Raw genomic sequence first — 21,766 nt, 5'->3', positions numbered from 1 at the left:
AATGAAAAGTCCATATACCTAAACTTATTTTCTTACCCTATAAACTGTGATATATGCTTTATAAGAATTTCCATAATTATTCCATTCATGGAGAGAACTAAGGTAAATAGTCCTAGTATCCTACTGTTTCCATGGTTAGGTTTTGGCCATGTAAATCCCTTTTTGGCACTAGCCAAGAAATTATCAAAAATGAACTTTCACATATATTTTCTTTCCACACCAATTATTCTCAAATCTATCAAGGAAACCCTAGATAATAATAATCTCTCCATACAACTTGTTGAATTTCACTTGCCTTATTTGCATGAGTTACCTCCTCATTACCATACAACTAATGGCCTCCCTCCCCATCTTAATTCCACTCTTATTCAAGCCTTTCAAATGGCTTCTTCCAAATTTCCAAGCATAATTGAAATCCTAAAACCTAACTTGATTATCTATGATGGGTTCCAACCATGGGTAGCAACTATGGCTTCATCATGCAATATTCATGCTATTATGTTTTATGTTTCTTCAACTTCTTGCCTTGCCTACCTCTACCACCAATTTCTTTATGGGACTTCAAGCCTTACATCTTTTCCTTTTTCTTCCTTATACCTTCATGACTATGAGATCAAGAAATTAGATATACAACCGATAAAACCACGCGATGAGAAAGCCTTTGGATACGTGATCCTTAAATCCTTTGAACAATCTCACAACATTGTTTTGTTGAACACTTGTAGGGAGATTGAGGGAAAGTATGTAGACTATGTTTCTACCTTAGGAAAGAAGGAGTTGATACCAATTGGACCACTCATTCGTGAGGCGACCATAGGTGAGGAGGAGCATTGGAGGACAATTCAATCATGGCTAGACAAGAAGGATCAATTTTCATGTGTGTATATATCATTTGGAAGTGAATGCTTCTTGTCAAAGCAAGAAATTGAAGAGATAGCCAAAGGGCTTGAGCTAAGCAAAGTTAGCTTTATTTGGACAATCAAATTTCCAAAAAAGGTGAACATTACAATAGAAGAAATGGTTCCACAAGGTTTTCTTGAAAGAACAAAGGGAAAGGGGATGGTTATTGAAGGATGGGCTCCACAAAGTCAAATTTTGAAGCATTCAAGTATTGGTGGTTTCGTTAATCATTGTGGATGGAGTTCGATGTTAGAAAGCATGAGTTTTGGCATACCGATAATAGCCATGCCTATGAATCATGATCAACCATTTAATTCAAGATTAGTAGAGGAACTTGGCATAGGGGTAGAGATTTTGAGAGGTGAAAATGGAGAAATAATGAAAGAAGAAGTGGCAAAAGGAATAAGGAAGGTGGTAGAGAAGAAGACTCGGAAAGAAGTAAATTTGAAGGCAATGGAATTGAGTGAGAAGATAAAATTGAAAGGGGAGAAAACTATAGACGAAGGGGTTAAAAAGTTGTTGAAGCTTTTGTGTTGATTTATAAGGGAATGATGAATTGGAATTGGAGACACTATAAGTATTTAGATAATAAAGATTGAAATAAGAGCATTTAATATATACAAATTGTATCGAATGCTGTAATTTAGAGATAGGCTTCTTATGATCATATTGTCTTGTATATGAGTTCAAACTCTAGTTGAACAAGATCTCTCTTCCTTGCATTGTGTATTTAGAGAGGATTATACCTCTTAGTTGAAATATTGAGAAATACATACAAAGCATAAATTATTTCAGACGCGAACAAGATACTTCAAGGCTAAAATTCACCATCAAAGAGTGCGATGAAATGGATGAGATCATATTACTTCACCATTTCCAAAGATCTCTGGCTCGACTCCTGGAAATAGATATCAGAAACTCTGGCATTTTTCCTTTTATATCAACACAAATCTATGTTAGTTGGAACAAAAAATTTTGGATACATATATACACATGCCACATGATGAATACGACATGCTTACATTAGTGGGCTAAGACAGCCATATTAATCAATCGAACCCATTATTTCTTATTGTCTATGTACATTTATCCTCAATCCCCTTGAGAGTTTATTAATTTTTCAGTTATGAGTTAAATTTATTTTTGAACTATGTCAAAAGGAACAGATTTGTTCTCTGTTAATAGCTGGGATCATCATTATTAGTTAGGATCAAATTTTCCCCTAAACTATATAACCTAAGGGGGGGAAAATTGCCCTTATTTTAAAACGATTTTGACTTTTTATATATTACGTTTTTTACTTGCTTACATATTTTTCTAATCAAACTGGACTCTTAACTCTATCACCTTCAAGGCTTCAACAAAGCTTACGTGAACAATATTGTTGTTTCTATTATAGGAATGTGTCACATTATCAACATGTGATTTACAACGGCCATATGATTATAGCTATATAGGAATATGTCACATTATTACTTTGCAAATGACTTAATCAACTACAAAATATCTTTACAATATAATCCATATATATAATTGATTAGACCTTTTTATTTTGCAATGAAAAGATGAATACAGTATACATTTAACTTGAAATTAGAGAACTCTCAAGCTTGGCAAAAATTAGTTCAACTTACATGTATAAATAGTGTAAAAAATTATTACACACAACCAGATCACCCCCAACAATATTTACACGTAATCTTTTTTACTATTCGATAGAATTTGTAATTTTGAAAATAAAAAATAAACAAAAAACAAGTTACCATCGGACAAAAGGAAACGATTTTCCCCGAATGATGATGAAAGGGGACAGTCTTTGGCTCAAGTAAATTAAAACCCGGCCTCCCCTTCCATCCAAGTGGACTATGATCTTCTTATGAAGTCTACGTGCATAAGGCAAAAATTTGATGTCCTTCATAATTTTAAAAAATTCAAAATTGTTTATCTTTAACTCTCGTCTTTCTTGATTATGAATCAAGATGAAAGCTCGAATGTATGAAAATTAATATTGCCAAAAAAGAGGAACATAGTGATAGTGTTAATGCAATAAATTGAAAACATAAAACATTTGTGTTATTTTCACAATATTAAATATTAAAGCATTATTTATACATGAAAACAATTTTTTTACTTGTCTTTCTTTGATACTACTAAACCCTCTAATATAGGATAACTGAGAACTAAAACATAAAAAGAAAGAAAGCCTTGTCCAAACATCTCCTCAAAGTTCCTCTCTAAGACCAATCTTTTCATTCCAAATATGAAGCACACCACATTAAACACCACTAAAAATGTCAAAGGAACCATGAACAACTTAGCACCTTGGAAATCAAATTTACCCTTTTCATATGTCCTTAATTTCTCTTCATCTATGGCTTTGTTTGTTAACCTGAAATTTGCCTTTGCAACACCTAACCACTTCATTAAAACATCTAAGCATCCAAATAAGCAAGCTGTGACTGTTTTTATTATCCAAATTCTTTGTTCATTCCACCATGTCCTCAAGTTGTCACCACTAGACAAGACTTCATATAAATGTTGACTCAGAGATGATAAGAATATGGTTGTGAATAGTGCAAACCATGGGCTTGTCACCTGTAAATGGAGGGGAAAAGTAAATAAATAGATAAAGATAATTGAATGAGATCATGTACATGAATTTTAAAAAAAAGTCATGTCTCACTAAAATAGTTCTATAAATTGTTCTTAATGGACTAGCAATTTACCACAAATGGATGGGGTGGGATAGATGAAATCTATTTTAATCAGAGGTCTCGAATTTGAGTTTTGAAAATATAAATATTTCTTATAGAAAGTGCTTCCTTCTTAACGGGCCATAAGAGATATGACCTGACTTAACCACACCAATAAGTTCCAGATACCAAATGATTAAACCAAAAAAAAATAGTAATTTTATTAATAGTCACTATAGTTTAATGAAAATTCCATCAAGCCTTTTGGAGATCGACCTAATTTCTTTCTCTTCCATCTAATAAGTCGAGCTTCTCTTGCAATCAATCACTCATATGTCCATTTTGACTATCAAAGTTGCAATTTTTTGCATTTTTTTAATGATATTATACTTGAAAAAAATGCTTAATTATATATAGGTGATAAAAAAGTTTCATACTTGATTATAGAAACTCTAGCAAATTACCTAAGTATTGAAGCATGTCAAAGGGATAAATTAAGTTTTTACCTTGGGAAACACTGGAGTGCCCATCAAGAAGCACAAGGGTGGAACAATGCCATAAAGGATGCAAGGAATGGATAGAAAATGTGAGAACATGAAGTATGCATAACACATGTTTTGGGCTAAAGGCATTCTTGACATGAGCCCATAAGTGAGTGGACTATATTTTGAAAGCCCAACTTGTACTAGCCCAGAAGCCCACTTCATGAGTTGGACCAAAGCATCTTTCATATCAATGGTGCTACAACCAAGAAAGCATGGCCTCTTTGGATAAAGATATACTGATTTCCAACCCTTAGAATGCAAGAGATACCCTGTGTATGAGCTCTCAAGTAAACTGTTGTATGAATACCCTATCTGTAAATGAAATAACAGACTAAGCTTTTAGATGAAATGTTCATAAAACTAAATAAAAATGGATACAAAAGTATTAAATAAGACATATCTAAGTTTGGATGGACTAACGACTTGTTCATTTGTTAATTCATCTCTTTTCACTCACTCAATTTAGTCAATCCAAAAGTTGGGCCTAATTCAGACAAGATATTTCACACAAATTCAACTCATGAAAAATTTTGTCAATTTTTTTTTGTTTGTTAAACAACTTATTTTTTTTTGGTTTGATATGTGTTATATACGATCATAATAAAGAAAAAAAATCTTTTTAGTATTTTTTTTGTTGATAATCAACATAATTATGACAATACAAATGAATAATTTAAATCTTGGTAAGAGTTGTCAGATTCGATTATGATTCATTATTTATCTCATCTTGACTCGGACCATTTCAATCTTGGATGAGTTAATAACTTGTCTATTTATTCACATAACTCAACTCATTCCAACCCGCTTATTTAACATTCCTAAAATTATATAGAGAGTTGTAATAATATGATACTTACTTCTTTACCCCAGCTTGTATTTTCTTCAAAGGTGCAAGAAGCAAGAGTTTTAGCTTCATCTATAATATCATCACATAAAATAATCTCCCTTCCATTTCTTTGATCATTCAAAGAGTTAATAGAATTGATAAACTTTCTAGATGCACCAAACTTTTCTTCTGCCTCTTGAAGTGACTCCTCTGTGAACCAAACATTTATTTAAATAATTATTAAATCTTCAAAGAATTATATGCTAAAAAATAAAAGTAACTACAATTCTGTGTAAATTAATAAGTTGAAGACCTGATTGATACAATTGAGATTCCCACTTGTATTCTGATTGAGCTTTTAGAAAAAGTGGAGTCATATTATCTTGGTTAATTGGACTACCATATAATGCTTCTTTCTTCAAATAATAGCCTGTGCCTGCACAAACGGTCCCTCCTACTCCATCCATCCCTTGATACTTATTCTAAAATTAAAAATAGAGAGAGATATGAGATCTTAAGAAGTTTATACCGATAATTCAAAAAATATCTATACAATCAGATCATTTATAACAATTTATATATAATAACTATAAGCAAACTTCTATGATTAGCATTAGTGGCGACCTAGTGAAAATGGTCACTAACAATATTAAACAATAATATTAAAAAATCTTGTTGTAAGCTTTGAAATTGCAAAGTTATCAATGAAATTTATTTTCAAATTCGTGTCCACTTAAGAAAGTTCAATAGCTTCAAGAAAAAAAAAATAGTTACATAGCCAACAAAATGAGATAATTACAGTCCAATGTCTTTGGGTGATCTAATTTACAAAATAATCGGCAAATATATAATTTTTGTATACTTAAAGTACAAATATACATAGCTATACATGTACTATACATAATCAATATATAAATTTCGTATATTTGAGTTAATTAGCATCCATAATTTATGTTTGATCGATGGGCCAAAAACAAAAGAAGCTCAAAAAAGGGCAACAACCTGGCCCATCCCAAGCCCAACTAAACCGTACGGTCAGAGGTTGTGTTAGGCCACTTTTTTTTCCGATGAAACTATCTTATTAGACATATATTCATACGATATAAACTAATTCTATCTATACTTTCAAAAAATAATGTATTTTACCACTAATTAAGAGTTTCCTACTATATAATAAGGAAGATACATCTAGATGCATGTATTTTTGCTACCAAATACATTAAAAATAGGGAGGGAAGCGAGTGAGATGGGTAGGGAGACGAGCGAGATAGTCATGCAAACACACTAGATACATGTATTTATAAGTATCTGGTGTAATTCACATGTTCTGGGATACCAAGTACATAATAGAGTGGCGAGCGAGATTTGTCTATGTACTCAGATATAACAAATCCACTTGGATACAATGTATCTATAACAAGTTCCACCTAATTTTGACCTCATGTATCCCGAGGTACATGTATATGATCGTATCTAGATACACCAAAATATGGTAAGATTAATAATATTGCAAATTAGAGTGTATCTAAATAATTAGTTCCTAAACTAGTGGGGTTTTGTAAGTTTTCCACTTTTTCCCCCAAAAGCCGGCCCAAATCTGGCCCATTAAGAGCTCCAAATTTTGGATCAGGTTTGTTCCAGCCCGGCCTTGTAGACACCAAAAAATTGTACATTGAAAATATACTCATAGCACACAAATATTGCAACATATATAACAGGATATATGCACGTACATACCTTGTATGCGGATCTTGATTGAGCATCATATATGTCATTTTTACTAACATTATAAAAGGTTTGAGGGAATTGTACATAGGAAAGAGTAGTAGAAATGTTTTGATCAAGATGAAAACACATTGCTTGCTTGGCTGAGGAAGGGTCATTGCAATACATGTCACAATCCAAAACAAGCATGTATGGTGCATTGCTCATTATTCCTGAAACTCTAAGCTGCATGTCATAATAATTAACCATAAGTTTCACATTCAATATACTATGTTGTAAAACAAGAAGATAAAGCTATCGCAAAGGCTACGAACTGCATGTCATTAGTCTTTTCTTCCAAATTGCACGAATTCTGAGTGAACACGAGATGCATCGAATAAAAAAGAAAAAGAAAACCTTAATTAGGAGAAAATGTTACTCACAAGAGCATTTAAGGCTCCAGCCTTGAAACGATGAGGGTGCGATGGTCGCCTCTCACGTGACATATAAACTAATAGTGGTAACTTGCTTTCCTTATTCTCATGTATCACCTGCACCTCATAAATATTATTGTTAATCTCACCTTAATTACTTTTTCTAACTCTAAAAATATTCTTTAATATTCACTAAAAAATTAGAAAATTATATCCTCACTTTCTAATACATCATATATAATTTTTACTCCCTCACTTCATTTTTACTTACGACAGTCAATTTAACTAATATTCAAATCTAAGCTAAATTCAATTAGGTTAATTTAATATTCAAAATTTAAATATTTAAAAATTATATTTAAAAAAATATTATAAATTACAATTTTTGTTATATTAATATAATAAAAAAAATTATTTTAAAGTATTAATTAAAATGCATATACAATTTAACTCTCGAAAAGCAAAACACGGGAGCAAGTAGGCACCTCAATGTATGGAGGTCGATCCATTCTGACGGACCCTTCAACGCTACTGGCTTTCTCTACATTTTTCTTGAATACTTCGTATGCGGCCTGCATAATAAAATAATAATATTTCACTGTCTTAAATATGTGTAAAAGTCCATATTACCCTTTATAAAACAATTAAAACTCACCTATCCTGTCAAAAAAAAATCCAGTTCTAAGATTTCTAAATAAAAACTTCAATCGTGGACAAAATTATATGTCGAAATCATAAGATACAAGATAATAATAAACAGATAAACTAAAAACGTATATTATTTATGGAAACTTACATAATTCTCACTAGTTTAGGAGTTAATTATTTAGCTACACTAGTTTGCAATATTACGTATTTTATCAGATTTTAATGCGTCCAGATACCTTTGGATATATCCAGATACATATATATTAGGATACATGAGGTCAAAATTAGGTGTAATTTATTTGAGATATATTGTATCCAAGTGAATTCGCATGTATCTGGGATACATAACAAATATCGCTCGCCGCTCGCCACTCTCCTATGTATTTTGTATTCTAGATACATATAGATACATGTATCTAGTGTGGTTCGCATGTATCTGAGATCCATAACGAATTGCGCTTGCCTCCCTCCCCTAACTCACTCGTCTCTCTCCCTATTTTAGTGTATCGGTAGCAAAAATAAATGTATCTTCTTCAATATATGATACGTAAGAAACTCTTAATTAGTGGTAAGTTATGTAATATTTTGAAATTATATATACTAATAGTATATATGACAGTGAAGTATGTCTAATTATATAGTTTTTCCAATTATTTAACTATATTGAGTTTTGGTTTGATAAGCCTAAGTAGAAGTTATTGGGATAAAGAAAATTTAGAAGTATGTGATCATCTCATTTAAAAGTTTTGAGTTATTGAAGAAATTATACTTTTTATTTACTCATTCGTGTGTTCTACAAAAAGTAAAGTTAACTCTCTCGTGATGATAATTTCACTACTCTGGTCCATATTAAGTGATTAGTTATTGAACTATTTTCATAGTTAAAATAAGTCATTTATTTAATGTTTAAGAAAATTGTAGGGACTTCCTTTTATATTTATTCGTCATTTGATGAGTTTCTTAACTATTTAACATTTTTTAAAAGAATAGTTTGGGAACAATCAAAAGAATAATAATAAAAATTAGCATTTAATAACTGAAAAGTAAAAATTATGAGAGGGATCTATACCAAACCCTATGTCACCACAAGGTGGATTTTTTTTCTTAAAACAAAAAGCAAAAAAGCAATTGATAATGTCATTACTTTAAAAGAAAAAAGAAAGTTATATAATTTTGGAGGTAGTTGTTAAAGTTGACGGTTTCTATTATATTATTGTTCTTAAATTAGTCCGCCAAGATTTTATCAACGAAGGAAGAATTCAAGGTTACTATTACAAGAAAAATTTTGTTTTTATCCTAGTGTATTAATGTTGCTCAATTTAAATAATTAATATGCTCAAATTAAAATGTTTTATGTCTAAATTACTTCCAAGTGAGAGAAGGATTATCAAAAATTATGGTGGAGTGTTAAGTACATATTCTTTCATTTTCATTTAGAGGTTTCGGCGAGTCCAAGGAACTAAAGTCACCTGCGATAAGGAGCGTCTTAGCCCTCAAGTGAGATTTCCTGGTGCGAATACTCATTAGTTGGGCTCCAATATGATGAAGTTCCGCATCGATTGTGGGAGGAATAATTAATTTATTGATATAACTTTGGACAATCCTGACCTCATGACCTAACTTTTGGGGGTGAGTTAGCCCCTATGTCTATTTCTTTAATTCCATGGTATCATCAGAGTTAAATCTATCCTAATTCTTAATTTACTTGATGTTGGATTTCCATGTTATATTGTTCACACGCTCTAGATATTTAGTCCTAAGCGTGAGAGGAAGGTTAAAGTTTCCTATCAATTGTAGAAATTGATTTATTTACTGTCATCCTCTCTAATAACATTTCACTATAACAACAACATTTTTTGTAGAATCAACATTTCATATTAAGTTATTATTATCTGTTCTCTATAATAATATTTCGTCATAGAAACTAAAAATTAAATATCGTGGCAAACGATCTTATTATAAAGAGCTAGGTTTCACTATATATGATTTTGGACAATAATCTTACCTTGTAAGTTAACTTTTGAGATTGATTCACACTCTTACATCTATATCTTTACGATACCAAATATTAGAACGTTTTATCATTCAAAAGGGTTAAAAAAAATAAAAATAAAAAATTACCTTAATATTTTCCTCTTCATTCTTGAATTCATTTCCTCCCATCAAACGTTCATCATCACCAAAACAAGAGAAAAATGCATCGGGACAAATAGTCTTTATTCCATATTTCCTACAAAAAGGCACCCAAATCCTAGCAAATCCACATGCCTCCTTTATAGCAAACAACGTCACGGCAGCGCCACCGTCATCGGAGAGATAAACGGAGAGTTTTTCCGGTGGATAATCAAGTGACATAGCTGCTAAAACCGTATTCATAACCTCAACAACCGGTTCCTTAGTAGGATCAGCCGTGCATATAAACACGTCGACGCCGGGCAACTCAGTATGATCCGCCGGAAGATTTTCTGGCATGACGGAGCGAGCCACCGGGCGCCAACGGAAGGATTGTGTAACTAACCATATTAAAGTGAAAATAAGCTCAGAAATTGTAATAAGTCCCCATGAAATAATTGATACATCTCCTTGGAATAAATGTTTTATTCTATAGTAAAGTAACCCTAATATGGCTGAAAAATGTAATAAGATGTGGATTCTACTAAATATTGCACGACGTTGTTGTATTGTGCATGTATGTAGATAAGATGCACCCATGACCAAATATATTTATTTTTGCACCTCGTTCTTGAGCTTGTCTTAATTATGGATTGCTCCTTCTGTATATATAGGAATTTAAGAAAGAGGGTCCAACATGATGGATAGGTTAAAAACAAGTTGAGGATTTAATTTTGGGAAAATAACACAAAATAGGCCCAATTGTGAAATTATTTATCGATTCAATTCAAACTATTTATTCTTAATAGACTATGACTTAAATTATTTACCCTCTTACCACACTTTCTCCCTTTTAATTTCACTCATGACGTCAGCATCATTGTTATGAAATAATCTTATGTGATAGTCGATCGGTATATTGATACCATATTGGTATCATATAGAATTGAGCTTAATTCTGTGTGATACTCTGTCGGTATATTGATACCCTATCAGTATCATATAGGATTGAGCTCTTTTTTTAAGAAATAAAAATAAAATAATTAAGAGAAAATTATTAAAATCACAATCTTATATATTAAACTAATTAGTAAATATATTCTTTGTGATACACCGTCAGTATAATTATACCATATCGGTATCATATAGGACCGAGCTTAATCCTCTGTGATACTCCATCAATATATTTATACCCTAGTGGTATCATGTAGGATGGGTGCTGACGTCAGCATGATGCCAGCGCGCGAATTTAAAAATAAATTTATGTTATTTTAAAATAAAAATAGAGTATGAAAAAGGCATTTAAGGATAAATATTTTCCCTTTTTTGATATAAGTGTTATTTTTCCTTTAATTTTTATGAATTCTGAATTTTAGGATAGCAACCTCAAGTGCTAATAATTACATCAAAATTATTAAAATCATATCTAACTGCCTAGATGCGTCCCTAAAAAACAAGTGACAAGCCTTTTTGTAGAAGAGTAAAATTATTTAAAAATAACAATTGACGTTAAAGGAGTATATATATAAATGACAAGAATTTCACAATACGAAGGTTAAAATTAAAAGTTATTTAGTAACAACGTGAATCTCTTTCTTTAATGTTTTTAATTACTTTATTTATTATTTTCTTTACCATAATTTAAATAAAATTTATATAAGATAAAAATATTAATTTTAAAATTTTAAATGATAATTTTGTTAATTATAAAGTTTTTTAATAAAAAACGAAAAATTTAATTAATAATTTTAAGGACCTTCATATTTTTAAATAATATTAATTACCTATAAATAATGTGAATGTGGTAAAACGACATCCCTGTGAAAAATGACAAAATAAGATACTTATTTTTGTTACGTAACGTCTGTGTTTTTCATCAATAATATTCAATACTTTTTATATTTAGATTTATTGAGCACCCAATTTCATGAAATCTTCTATTTTAAAAAAGATAACAACAAAAGAACGGCAAAGAAAGGGAAGAAACAAATCCATACGTCAATTCTAAATTTAGTGGAGAGTCTATGAAAAACAATCTATCTATTTTTTAAGATTAAGTTATTAATTAGTCTGAATACACATTATTCTCTTCAGATTATATTGAATATGTTATTATTCTAAAATCGAAATATACATGTAGAAGGGTGTTTCTATTATTGTTATTTATTTATTTTGCAGGAGCGTGATAAAGTATATTAACATTTTTCATAATATAATTAATGGCTTCAAGCAAACATATATCTCTTTATTTGAAAGATAATATGTCCATCATTGTTATTCTTTATTCTTCTTGGGGGAAGTTGCAAAAAATATTCATATATGATTAACTATTTCTTACGTATCTTGCTCATGAATGTTAATTTGTTCGACTGAATTGTCGGCCAAATATATATATATATATATATAATGTGTATTTTCAAAGAGATTTCTTTATGAAAAATGAAATATTTTTTAAAAATCTTTGGACTATAGCAAGGAATAGAAGTGGGGAATGAGATATCTTGTCTTTTTATAATTTGAATAGTAGAAAACAATATTTTATATGTGTAATAATGAAAATTTCTTGCAAGAAAAATCGTAAAACTAAGAAAAATTTGATCCCTAATGTTTGGTGAGTTCGACTAATTTGGATTCGCAATGTGTAGGGTTTCATTCGAAGGAAAGTGCTCCTACCAAGAATTGTTCTATACACAAGGCTCAAATTCGAAACATCTGATTAAGGAAGAACATCTAGCTCCATATGCTGGACAACATTCGGGGGTTAAATTTTAACCATTTCATAAAATTCAAGACAAATTTAATAGTTTATAGAAGTATTGGAAATTGTCCTTAACCTCCCAAGAGTTGATCCTGTATAAACGAAAACGACTAAAATATTGTTATTATTTTCCATTCTAAATTGAAAATCATGTAATCCTAAGATTCTTAATTATGTCGTCCACGAGTATTTAATACCATCAAAGATAATGACTACAATGTAAATTAGTCCCATTATTTGTCTAAACGTAAGCATGGATAAGTTTTACTACTATTATTAATTAAATATAACTTATTTTTAATTGAGATAAGTGTCAAAAACATATCTAAATTATTATTTTTTTGAATTTCATACCTAAGCTATTGGGAGTGTGAGTTTCATGCCTAAATTATTACTTATTAGTTTAAAAACACACATCAGTGGTGTGTGTAATATCGTTAGTGCCTTGAACCATTTGACTAAACAACGAAAAGAAAAATAAAATATAATATATGTTATCGATTTTTCATGTTATGTGATAATATTTCATACATAAATATTGTAAGGCTAATTGTGTTGATTGATTAATTATCTCTTGTATCATCTTATTAAAAAGATGAAATCGTACCTTTCTCTTTCTCGTTATCTTTTTATATACATGCAAGTCTGTATTAGTCGATCGAGAAAATACTATCTATCACTGTATTTTAATTAGTGGTCTTGCATCGATCATTTAATGGTGACATTGAAACGATGAGCTCAAGAGTGTATACTACATGCTATCGATAAAATCAAGATGTATGAATTAATAACATTTAACAATAAATAAAAAATTAACAAATGCAGAGCTAGAAAATGCTCTTACTAATGGAATTTTCACCAAACTAAAATATTTTACTTCTACTTCATTTGTAAGAAGAAAGTAATTTCTTTTCCTATATGCATTTTAAAAGAGAAACTTGCAAAAATTTCAATAGTTTATAAGCTAATTACTTAGATACACTCTAGTTTGCAATATTATAAATTTTACCAAATTTTGGTGCATGTAGATACATGTATCTTGAAATACACGGGGTCAAAATTAGGTGTAATTTGTTCTAGATACACTATATCCAAGTGGATTCGCATGTATCTGGGATACAAAACAAATCTCGCTCGCCTTCCTCCATATCGCTCACCATTCTCGTGTGTATTTGATATTCCAGATAAATGTGAATCACACAAGATACATACTAGATATATGTATTTAGTATGTATCTTGTGTGATTCACATGTATGTGAGATACATGACTATCTCGATCGTTTCTCTCCCTATTTTAGTGAATATGATAGCAAAAGTGCATGTAATTAGGTATATCTTCCTCAATATATGATAGAAACGCTTAATTAGTAATAAGATACGTAATTATTTGAAAGTATAGGTAGAATTAATATATATGGTGTGGATGTATGTCTAACAAGGTAGTTTTCCCATTTTAAAATGAGTACTTCTCCTTTTACTTATACTTTTATTTCTAGATAGGTCACTTTGCTAACCTTGACTTCAAATCTTGCAAGCTTTCCACAGATCTAACATCATTATTATTTGCATTGATAACAGAAAATAGGAAACTAAGTTTCATCTTACTCAGACAATGCAATTGGGGCAGATATCCAACATAGCAAGTACCAAAAAATACATCTACTACATAATATCAATTTTATCAGTTATAGACATCCTCTTTGATGAAATATAAGTTGGAAAGTTCATCCACAGTTTAAAAAGTAAAGGAGTAGAACAAGTGACTAAAGGATCAAGCCAAACTTCCTCAAACGACATTCTCCAGCTGAATGTAGAGACTGAAGGACTAACCTACATTTTCGGAGTCACAGACAAGAAGGATCAAGCCAAACTTCCCGAAGCCATCAATTCTTTCTCGATGTTCTACGGTGTTTTACAAATTTCCATGAAGGCGTAACACCATCAGACAGAGGCCTTCCACGTTCCATAAACCGTTTGAGCCAACTCATTTTCTTTGCAAGCTCCTCCAATTCCAGAATTGATGCCTCCAATGCATCTGACTCCAAGGCTGGTAAAGATGAGTTTGATGACAATCTAGTTGTTGCTTGTCCGTCCCTTCTCCCTTCACCTATAGCATGTCCAACAGTTAGAACGTCAAAATGAGCTGCAATCATAATTACAAGCAGAAATCAAATCAGGTACAATGATGCAGGAATCTTTTCAGGAATTATTCTTATTTTACAGAAAACAAAGACGTGTAAACTTACTCACACATAGTGTTTCACACCAAACAATATCGACTTACCATGAATACTAATTAAGTGAAAGAAGTCTACTTGTATGCATCTATTCTTTTTTATTGGTAACACATGTAATGCATCTACTGGTTTGGTGGGGATTAATGTCTACTGTTGATTAATGCGCAATACCACTTGCTTTCACCAGCACAACGTAACCAGGTAGCCGAAGGAGATTGAAGAGACTGATATATAGAAATTAGTGCACAAAATATCAACAGAATAAAGTTTGTCTACAAATATGAAGGTTAGTTTTGGATTTTAGTGTTATTAATCCATGTATTACTAATACCTGAATTCTTATTCCACTCTTAATCCTACATAAAACAACACAAAAATTCCTACATAACGTGGGCACGTGTTAAAGAATGCTAGATTCTATGTGGAGATTAAAACTCCTTCCTAGATCAACCAACCCCTAAGGTTTCAGAAGATCTAGGAGCAAGATCATGTTTTGATTGGACTAACAGCAATAAGTTCATGTAAAATACCTTGACTAACAGGTTTAATTAGCTGAGGATATTGACGAGAACTTTCACCATCCTGCAGTGGTCAAAAGACAAGTATAGGAAGGAAAAATAAGCACCAGAGGAAGGAGTATACAGCAAAATATAGGTCAAGTAATGTAATTCCAACATAAAAGATAATGGTTAAAATGATTGAATGCTTTTCTTGAAAAAATTCCTTGAGCAAAAAGAAGCAACCGTGCTCAGAAAAGCGCCCAATCTTCAATAAGCAGTCATCACTCAACTATGCCTCAATGTCATATGAGTTAGGGTCAACCATAGAATCCCCTATATCCATTCTGCTCAACTCAGGTCCATTTCATATGAATACTAAATTAATTTCCTTTCCAGACAAATTAGGTATTCTTTAATCCCATCATATATTTCCCTTATCCTTGCATGGATAACATTTTCTAATACTACTAACTAGTTGAGATAATAAAAGTTTTAAGGAAAGAACCTGTGATGCAGGAACAACCCAACCAAATTTTGGAGACCAATCCAAGGATGGACGCATATCCTTGACGAAGCCTTCATAAGTTCCACCTTCACCCAATGGAGTTGGCACCAACTCAATCTAAAAAGAAAAAACATGAAGTATTATCATACAAATCATTGGCTAAGATACAAAGCTGTCATGTATAGTGAGTAGAGGATGGATCTTCAAGATAAAAAATTTAAGTTCACAACTAAAGTTGCTTTTAATTATCACATCAATTTGAAAAAATAAATCTCAAGTAAAAGGCATCACGACAGTCCCCAGAAAGTAGTTGTTTTGCCTAAGGATCTCAATAATCAATCAATTGACCAGCTTTCAATCCCAAATAAAGTTGTGGAATCATATGTAATCATTCAGCTCAATCAAAGTTGAATTCATTCCTATACCAATGTTAACAATATTGTAAATACACCATAACAGTAAATACCCTGTATACCTACAGTATCCATAACAACTTTTTCAGTAATTTATTTCAAAAGGACAACTAGAGGATTCCTAACGCAGATAACTGGACATCAGCAGTAAGCACACCAACTTGTTAGTCAGCATGTGTGGAATTTAAACAATACTATTACCTTAGCTTTACCATTGCCAAGCAACTTTGTCACTTTTCCGGACCAATAACAGTTCTCGTACCACCAGTCAACCAAATTGCCTGCTTTCCAAGTACCGTCAACAACAATAGTTACATTTGAATTTGAGTTAACATCAGACAATTTGTTTTTCAAGTGGACTGGAGGATACTCAGGCCGCAACATCAGTTGACTCTTCTGATATAGCTCTGTCCATGCCCATTCTATAATGACAAGTCACAACAAGTAACAATTACTTGGATATAGTCTGAAAGCAACAGGGTATCCAAATACACAAGTTTCTCAATTCACAAATCAAGAAAACCCTGAAGAGTAACTTGTCATGACATATGAGGTAACCCATACAAAATGCTCATCATCTAACTGAACTCAATAGAGCAGAAATGACCAGTTACAGCTAACTTTCTCCATTTGGTATATCATAATGGTAGGTATTCAAAACTAGCTGAGTTTTCGAGTTGCAAGTTAATGTGACCATAACTAGGGAATCAGTAAAAAAATGCTGGAACTGGAGATAATTATGAGAATGTAATATAATATAATACAATATAATATAAAATTCAACCTCATACATCATTTATAACAAAATTTATGAAAGCTTGAAGTAGGAAGCAAGGAAGATGATGAGAATTAGGATTTGTAATTCAGTATTTCTGGGAAAGTGAAACACACCAGCGTACATGCTCATTGACATAAACACATGACCAACAACAGAAGCATTAAAGAACAAGTTGTAAAGAGCAAAACTCCATTGATTCCAATGGAATTAACAGAAAAAGAAGGTACTAGCTGAAGTTGTTCAATGACAGAAGGCAAAAGGGCTAGCAGCACAGTGACATTCTCCCTGACAAATACTAAAAGGTACCTAAAAGATAGATCCAGCAAACTAGGAGGTAGTGTTTCTGCTCAGTTATTCTAGATCAATAAACCAGCTCTCAAGAATTAAAAACATGAATGAAAGAACTAATAGTACTACATTAAACAATTTCTCTGTGATCGCATATTTATCAACTTTTTTTAGCCTTGGTTGGAACGAACATCAAGAGGATCTGTGCCTAGCTCCAACTCCCAAATTCTGTCAAGGGAAAGAGTAAAGACAACTTCACCATAGAATGTTTTTATGTCTACTTCTGATACTGCCAAATATGCCAGGTTTTCAAATGAGTTATAAGAATTTACAACTGCTACAGCCTTGAGATGGAAGTATCTTATGTAACTTTTCACAACAATATTCTGTACACGTATTTATCAACTACAATTGAAGACCCCTCTTGTGGGATTTGACTGGGTATGTTGTTGTATTTAGCAACTACAAGATATAGCATTAGATGGTAGTCTCTACATATAATCTTCATGCATTGTCATTTAAAATTCAGCTATCAAAAAAGTAAATTATCCTGTAAATTAAACAGAAAAAATGCACCCATGAATTTAAGCATTTGAAATTGCAAGGCTTAAGGCCTTCAGTTAATTAGCACGAACAATAAATTAACCAGAACATATCAGAGAACATACTTTCATCTGGATAGTCAAAATATTCCAGTAAGGCAGTCCAATGTCCTCCTCTGCGGCTTATCTCATGTATCTGATATCATATATATACAAGAAAAGTGTAACTGCATCAAACTCTATTTCTTTATCAATAAAAAGTCTTTTGTCTAGCAAAACACAATTCTTTTTGATAACCAGCAAAAAACAATTATTTAAATGCAAAATATGGAAAATAGTTGGCATCTCTAAAATGAAATGATAAAAAAACTAAAATCCTACATTACTGCTTACCCCATCAGCCTAACAAGTAATAGCAAGCTGATGAAACATTGATTACAAATGTGAAAAACAGTCTTAGTCCAAAAGGGTAAGTTCTGATACAATGACTTTAAATTGAGGAGAACTTCCAAAAGGTTCAACATAGTAGTTACGGCAGAAGTTTTACAAACTGAAAACTTAAGCAGTTAGGAGTGAAGCAGTAACAATACTCTAAGAACTTGCGAACCTCATACAAATTCAGAATATTACTGAGCAACCATAAGCATACGTTTACAACTTTTTTCGGTTCTTACTGATAGAAATAAGAAGCAATATCAGTCCCCTCAACAAAGAGAAGTCAAGCATATGCAGTACAAAGCTCTGAAAGAGTGGAAAACACACACATAAAGACATAAAAGAGTTCTTCCTTTGATTTATTTTTTCTGAAACAACGAGAGGACATAGAATAAGTAAAGAAATACAATTAAACTAGAACAAATGGATGAATAGCTTGAGACAAACGGATCGTGACCAAACTATCCAGCCAACAAGCACCCCCACCCCCTAGAATCCACCAAAATATCCCACTAATTTAAGTTTGTACCTTATATTGCACTTCCCACAACCACTTACTGCCTCCGAACTATTGACTGACAGCAAACAAACTAAAGCATTATGCATTATAGAAGCACAGAGCAAGTCCAGAAAATGGAACCCTTTGGTACCAAAACTGTTTTTTTTTTAATATGAAGTAAGATGTTATATTAGCATGCCATCAAGTGGATGCAGAGTAGTTACAGTTGGTACCAAAACTGTTTGTCACCAACAACACCACAAGAACGACATTATGGCCCTAAAATATGTATCTTCAACAATTTCATTCTTAGTTGTAATAGAAAACCCTCCCGATAATTGGGCTTACATAAGCAGAATATAACTTACTACATATAATCTGCATCCATGGAACAGTTAACAGTGGTAATGTTCATAGGATGTATGGTATCCTGATGAGAAATCCATCATGTCTATGCAGTCCAAGGTCAAATATTTAGCTTGCTACTGTACCCTGTGGCGTATTTTGTCTTATCATATTCACAAAACTTATACAATGTGATGCTTGTAGATAACCAGTCATCATTTTTTCTTCAAGAAAATCTTTTTAGGTCATTAAAGTAGAGAAAATAATTTTGCACAAAGCAAAGCATCAAAAGTAACAAAAACAACAACATACGTAGTATAATCCCATGGGTGGGTCTGGGGAAGGTGAGGTGAACAGACCTTACCCCTACCGTTGAGGGGGTAGAGAGACTATTTACAATAGACCCTCGACTGGAGAACAGGTTTGAAAGAAGAGCAAGAGTAAAAAGCATTAAAAGTAAGCTCTCAATAAGGCAAAACTCTGACAAGTGGACGACTTTGAATATGCTTATACTTTAAGGTAGGCATGAGTCCTTCAGCACACATTTAAGAACACTCACTGCACTTCTATTCAAGTCATAAGGATAGCATGTTCTGTAACAATTCAAACAAAATATGTCTATATATCTACTAAAAGAGTAGTGTAAGTTAAGAACATTGTTAGAGAACCATTTGAATATTAAGCTCAAAGTTGGCCAAAAATAAATATACTCTTGTGGCAAATTAATTTGGTAAGAGAGCAAGAAAACTACATCAAAGTGACCATGAACTTGTTCAAAAAGGACCAGATACGACTAATAAATATTTTTCAGCATTTAAAATGAACCCGTTCAATATGCTTAGAATCTAAATAATATAATTTGCAAGACTGAAGCTCATACTATAATCCTAATGTATTTATGTACCTTACACCGAAACCATGCTCCACGATATCCAACGGTCAAACACCTTGCTTCAGCTATTTGCCCAGCCTTGAAAGGTAATCGATACTTCTGGTCCATGATATCTTTACTAAACAAGCAGCTATATCAAACATTGATTATGCAAAATTATATGTAAATTTAGACAATCATAGTCGTATATAAAAATATTGATAATAAGAACCACACAACGTCGATGTTTAGGAGAGAGCACGGAATTATAATTCATGAATCAAGATCTCAATCATTAAGGGGTCGTTTGGTAGAGTGTATAAGAATAGTACTGAAGAAGGTGTATTAGTAATGTTGAGATTAGTTATGCTGGGATTATTTCTTATTCACTGTTTGATTTGGTGTATTAAGGTTATGTTTGACTTTAACCATGCTTATCCATGTATTAATAGCTCTTGTATTGCTAATACCATGATTTGCTATGTATTAGTTATACACCTTATGATACTGAATAAGGTGTATTACTAATACATGTACTAGTTATACATAGGCTGAAAATCTGAACCATGACTAATACATGTATTAGATTCTCTAATACATCCTACCAAACAACCCCAAAGTATCTTTGATTTTAGGTCTGAATCTTATCAATCAAATTTTGATCGATAAGTACACCTTTTTTTCAATTATTTAATATGTCGAAATAGGTTTGAATGATTAATGTAAGTATGGTATTTCACCAATACTCTACTTCCACCACTAACCACCCTCATGGACGCCATTGCTGCCGCCCACCATTATCAACTGTCATCAACCACTTTTGTCCATGACCACCATTGTCGACAATCATCACAATCAACTATCACCAGCATTAGCCATCATTTACATTCATCACCAACAATTACATGTACCGCAACAACCACATTCATTATCGATAATTACCACCTTCAGTCATCATTATATATCGCCAACTATGGCTATCAATTGTCACTATCATTAGTTATCACTATCATTCACCACAATTATTAATTATTTTTTTTGAAACTGGTAATGGGTATTCATCAGCATTAAGGGTATGTTGGCCACCTCCAAAAACGTGATTACATAGATGGCTAATTACAATAAGCCTAGAAAATCCACTATCTGTATTTCATCTACTATACATTGCTCTTTACACCAAAAACATAAAGTAGAAATACATTTTCCTTTGATCTTCTGAATGGAGTTTGATCTGCCTTTGAAGATTCTCTCATTCCTCTCCTTCCATATAGTCCGCCATATACAAGCTGGGACAGTTTTCCACCATCTCTTTTGGCTTTTGCTCCCACCTCTTTTGATCCAGCAACTCAATAGATCAGTCGTGTTCTCTGGCATTGTCCAGCTTTCCCCAACCATGGTGATGAATAATGACCAGACCCGAGAGGTTATCTTGCAGTGGAGGAAGAGGTGGTTGTTTGTTCTAATAGCTTCCGTACAAAGAGGGCATATGGAAGCTAAGTTAGATTTCCTTTTCTGTAAAGCTTTATGGGTAAGGCATGCCTTTCTTACTACCAACCAGGAGAAATATTTCACCTTATTAGGTGCCATGCTTCGCCAAATAGCTTGATAACTTCATTGATGGAGTCTTGTTAGACTACTATATGAATCAAGATGAGTTAGTCAAGAAGAAAGATGGAAGAAGAAGATGATGAAAAGCTGCAGTGCAGGAGATGAAGAAGCAGATGAGAAGTAG

The 21,766-nt window shown here is 32.2% G+C and overlaps 3 protein-coding genes across 4 annotated transcripts; 1 reads left to right on the top strand and 2 right to left on the bottom strand.

Moving 5' to 3' along the window:
- Positions 1 to 1,962, top strand: LOC129881848 (beta-D-glucosyl crocetin beta-1,6-glucosyltransferase-like). The gene has a single exon (XM_055955957.1). The coding sequence runs from the start codon at positions 88 to 90 to the stop codon at positions 1,435 to 1,437; it is 1,350 nt and encodes a 449-aa protein (XP_055811932.1). The 5' UTR covers positions 1 to 87; the 3' UTR covers positions 1,438 to 1,962.
- Positions 1,963 to 3,017: 1,055 nt separating this feature from the next.
- Positions 3,018 to 10,484, bottom strand: LOC129881847 (cellulose synthase-like protein G3). Its single transcript, XM_055955956.1, has 8 exons — positions 9,872 to 10,484; positions 7,588 to 7,674; positions 7,112 to 7,219; positions 6,702 to 6,914; positions 5,278 to 5,446; positions 4,996 to 5,174; positions 4,100 to 4,450; positions 3,018 to 3,495 (listed from the first exon to the last, which is right to left on the bottom strand). The coding sequence occupies exons 1-8, from the start codon at positions 10,460 to 10,462 to the stop codon at positions 3,028 to 3,030; spliced, it is 2,166 nt and encodes a 721-aa protein (XP_055811931.1). The 5' UTR covers positions 10,463 to 10,484; the 3' UTR covers positions 3,018 to 3,027.
- Positions 10,485 to 14,213: 3,729 nt separating this feature from the next.
- Positions 14,214 to 20,167, bottom strand: LOC129883100 (uncharacterized). 2 transcript variants are annotated; one of them, XM_055957677.1, is made up of 6 exons: positions 20,068 to 20,167; positions 18,011 to 18,080; positions 16,478 to 16,698; positions 15,864 to 15,980; positions 15,389 to 15,440; positions 14,214 to 14,764 (listed from the first exon to the last, which is right to left on the bottom strand). In XM_055957677.1, the coding sequence occupies exons 1-6, from the start codon at positions 20,161 to 20,163 to the stop codon at positions 14,505 to 14,507; spliced, it is 816 nt and encodes a 271-aa protein (XP_055813652.1). In that variant the 5' UTR covers positions 20,164 to 20,167; the 3' UTR covers positions 14,214 to 14,504. The 2 variants fall into 2 exon arrangements, with proteins under 2 accessions (XP_055813652.1, XP_055813653.1); XM_055957678.1 differs by having other exon boundaries at positions 14,214 to 14,728.
- Positions 20,168 to 21,766: the final 1,599 nt, after the last annotated feature.

Source organism: Solanum dulcamara, chromosome 3 (genome assembly GCF_947179165.1).
Source record: "Solanum dulcamara chromosome 3, daSolDulc1.2, whole genome shotgun sequence".
Taxonomy (NCBI): Eukaryota; Viridiplantae; Streptophyta; class Magnoliopsida; order Solanales; family Solanaceae; genus Solanum; species Solanum dulcamara.
The sequence above is the reverse complement of the archived record's forward strand: the minus strand, read 5'-3'. Positions and strand labels throughout refer to the sequence as shown.

Coding starts and splice junctions, on each gene's coding strand:
- LOC129881848 (XM_055955957.1), top strand. CDS start 88: ATGGAGAGAACTAAGGTAAATAGTCCTAGTATCCTACTGTTTCCATGG.
- LOC129881847 (XM_055955956.1), bottom strand. CDS start 10,462: ATGGGTGCATCTTATCTACATACATGCACAATACAACAACGTCGTGCA. Junction 7,220..7,587: donor ATCGACCTCCATACATTGAG/GTGCCTACTTGC, acceptor TATGAGGTGCAG/GTGATACATGAGAATAAGGA. Junction 3,496..4,099: donor GCACTCCAGTGTTTCCCAAG/GTAAAAACTTAA, acceptor CTCCATTTACAG/GTGACAAGCCCATGGTTTGC.
- LOC129883100 (XM_055957677.1), bottom strand. CDS start 20,163: ATGGACCAGAAGTATCGATTACCTTTCAAGGCTGGGCAAATAGCTGAA. Junction 16,699..18,010: donor TTTTGACTATCCAGATGAAA/GTATGTTCTCTG, acceptor TTGTCATTATAG/AATGGGCATGGACAGAGCTA. Junction 15,981..16,477: donor TTGGCAATGGTAAAGCTAAG/GTAATAGTATTG, acceptor TTTTCTTTTTAG/ATTGAGTTGGTGCCAACTCC.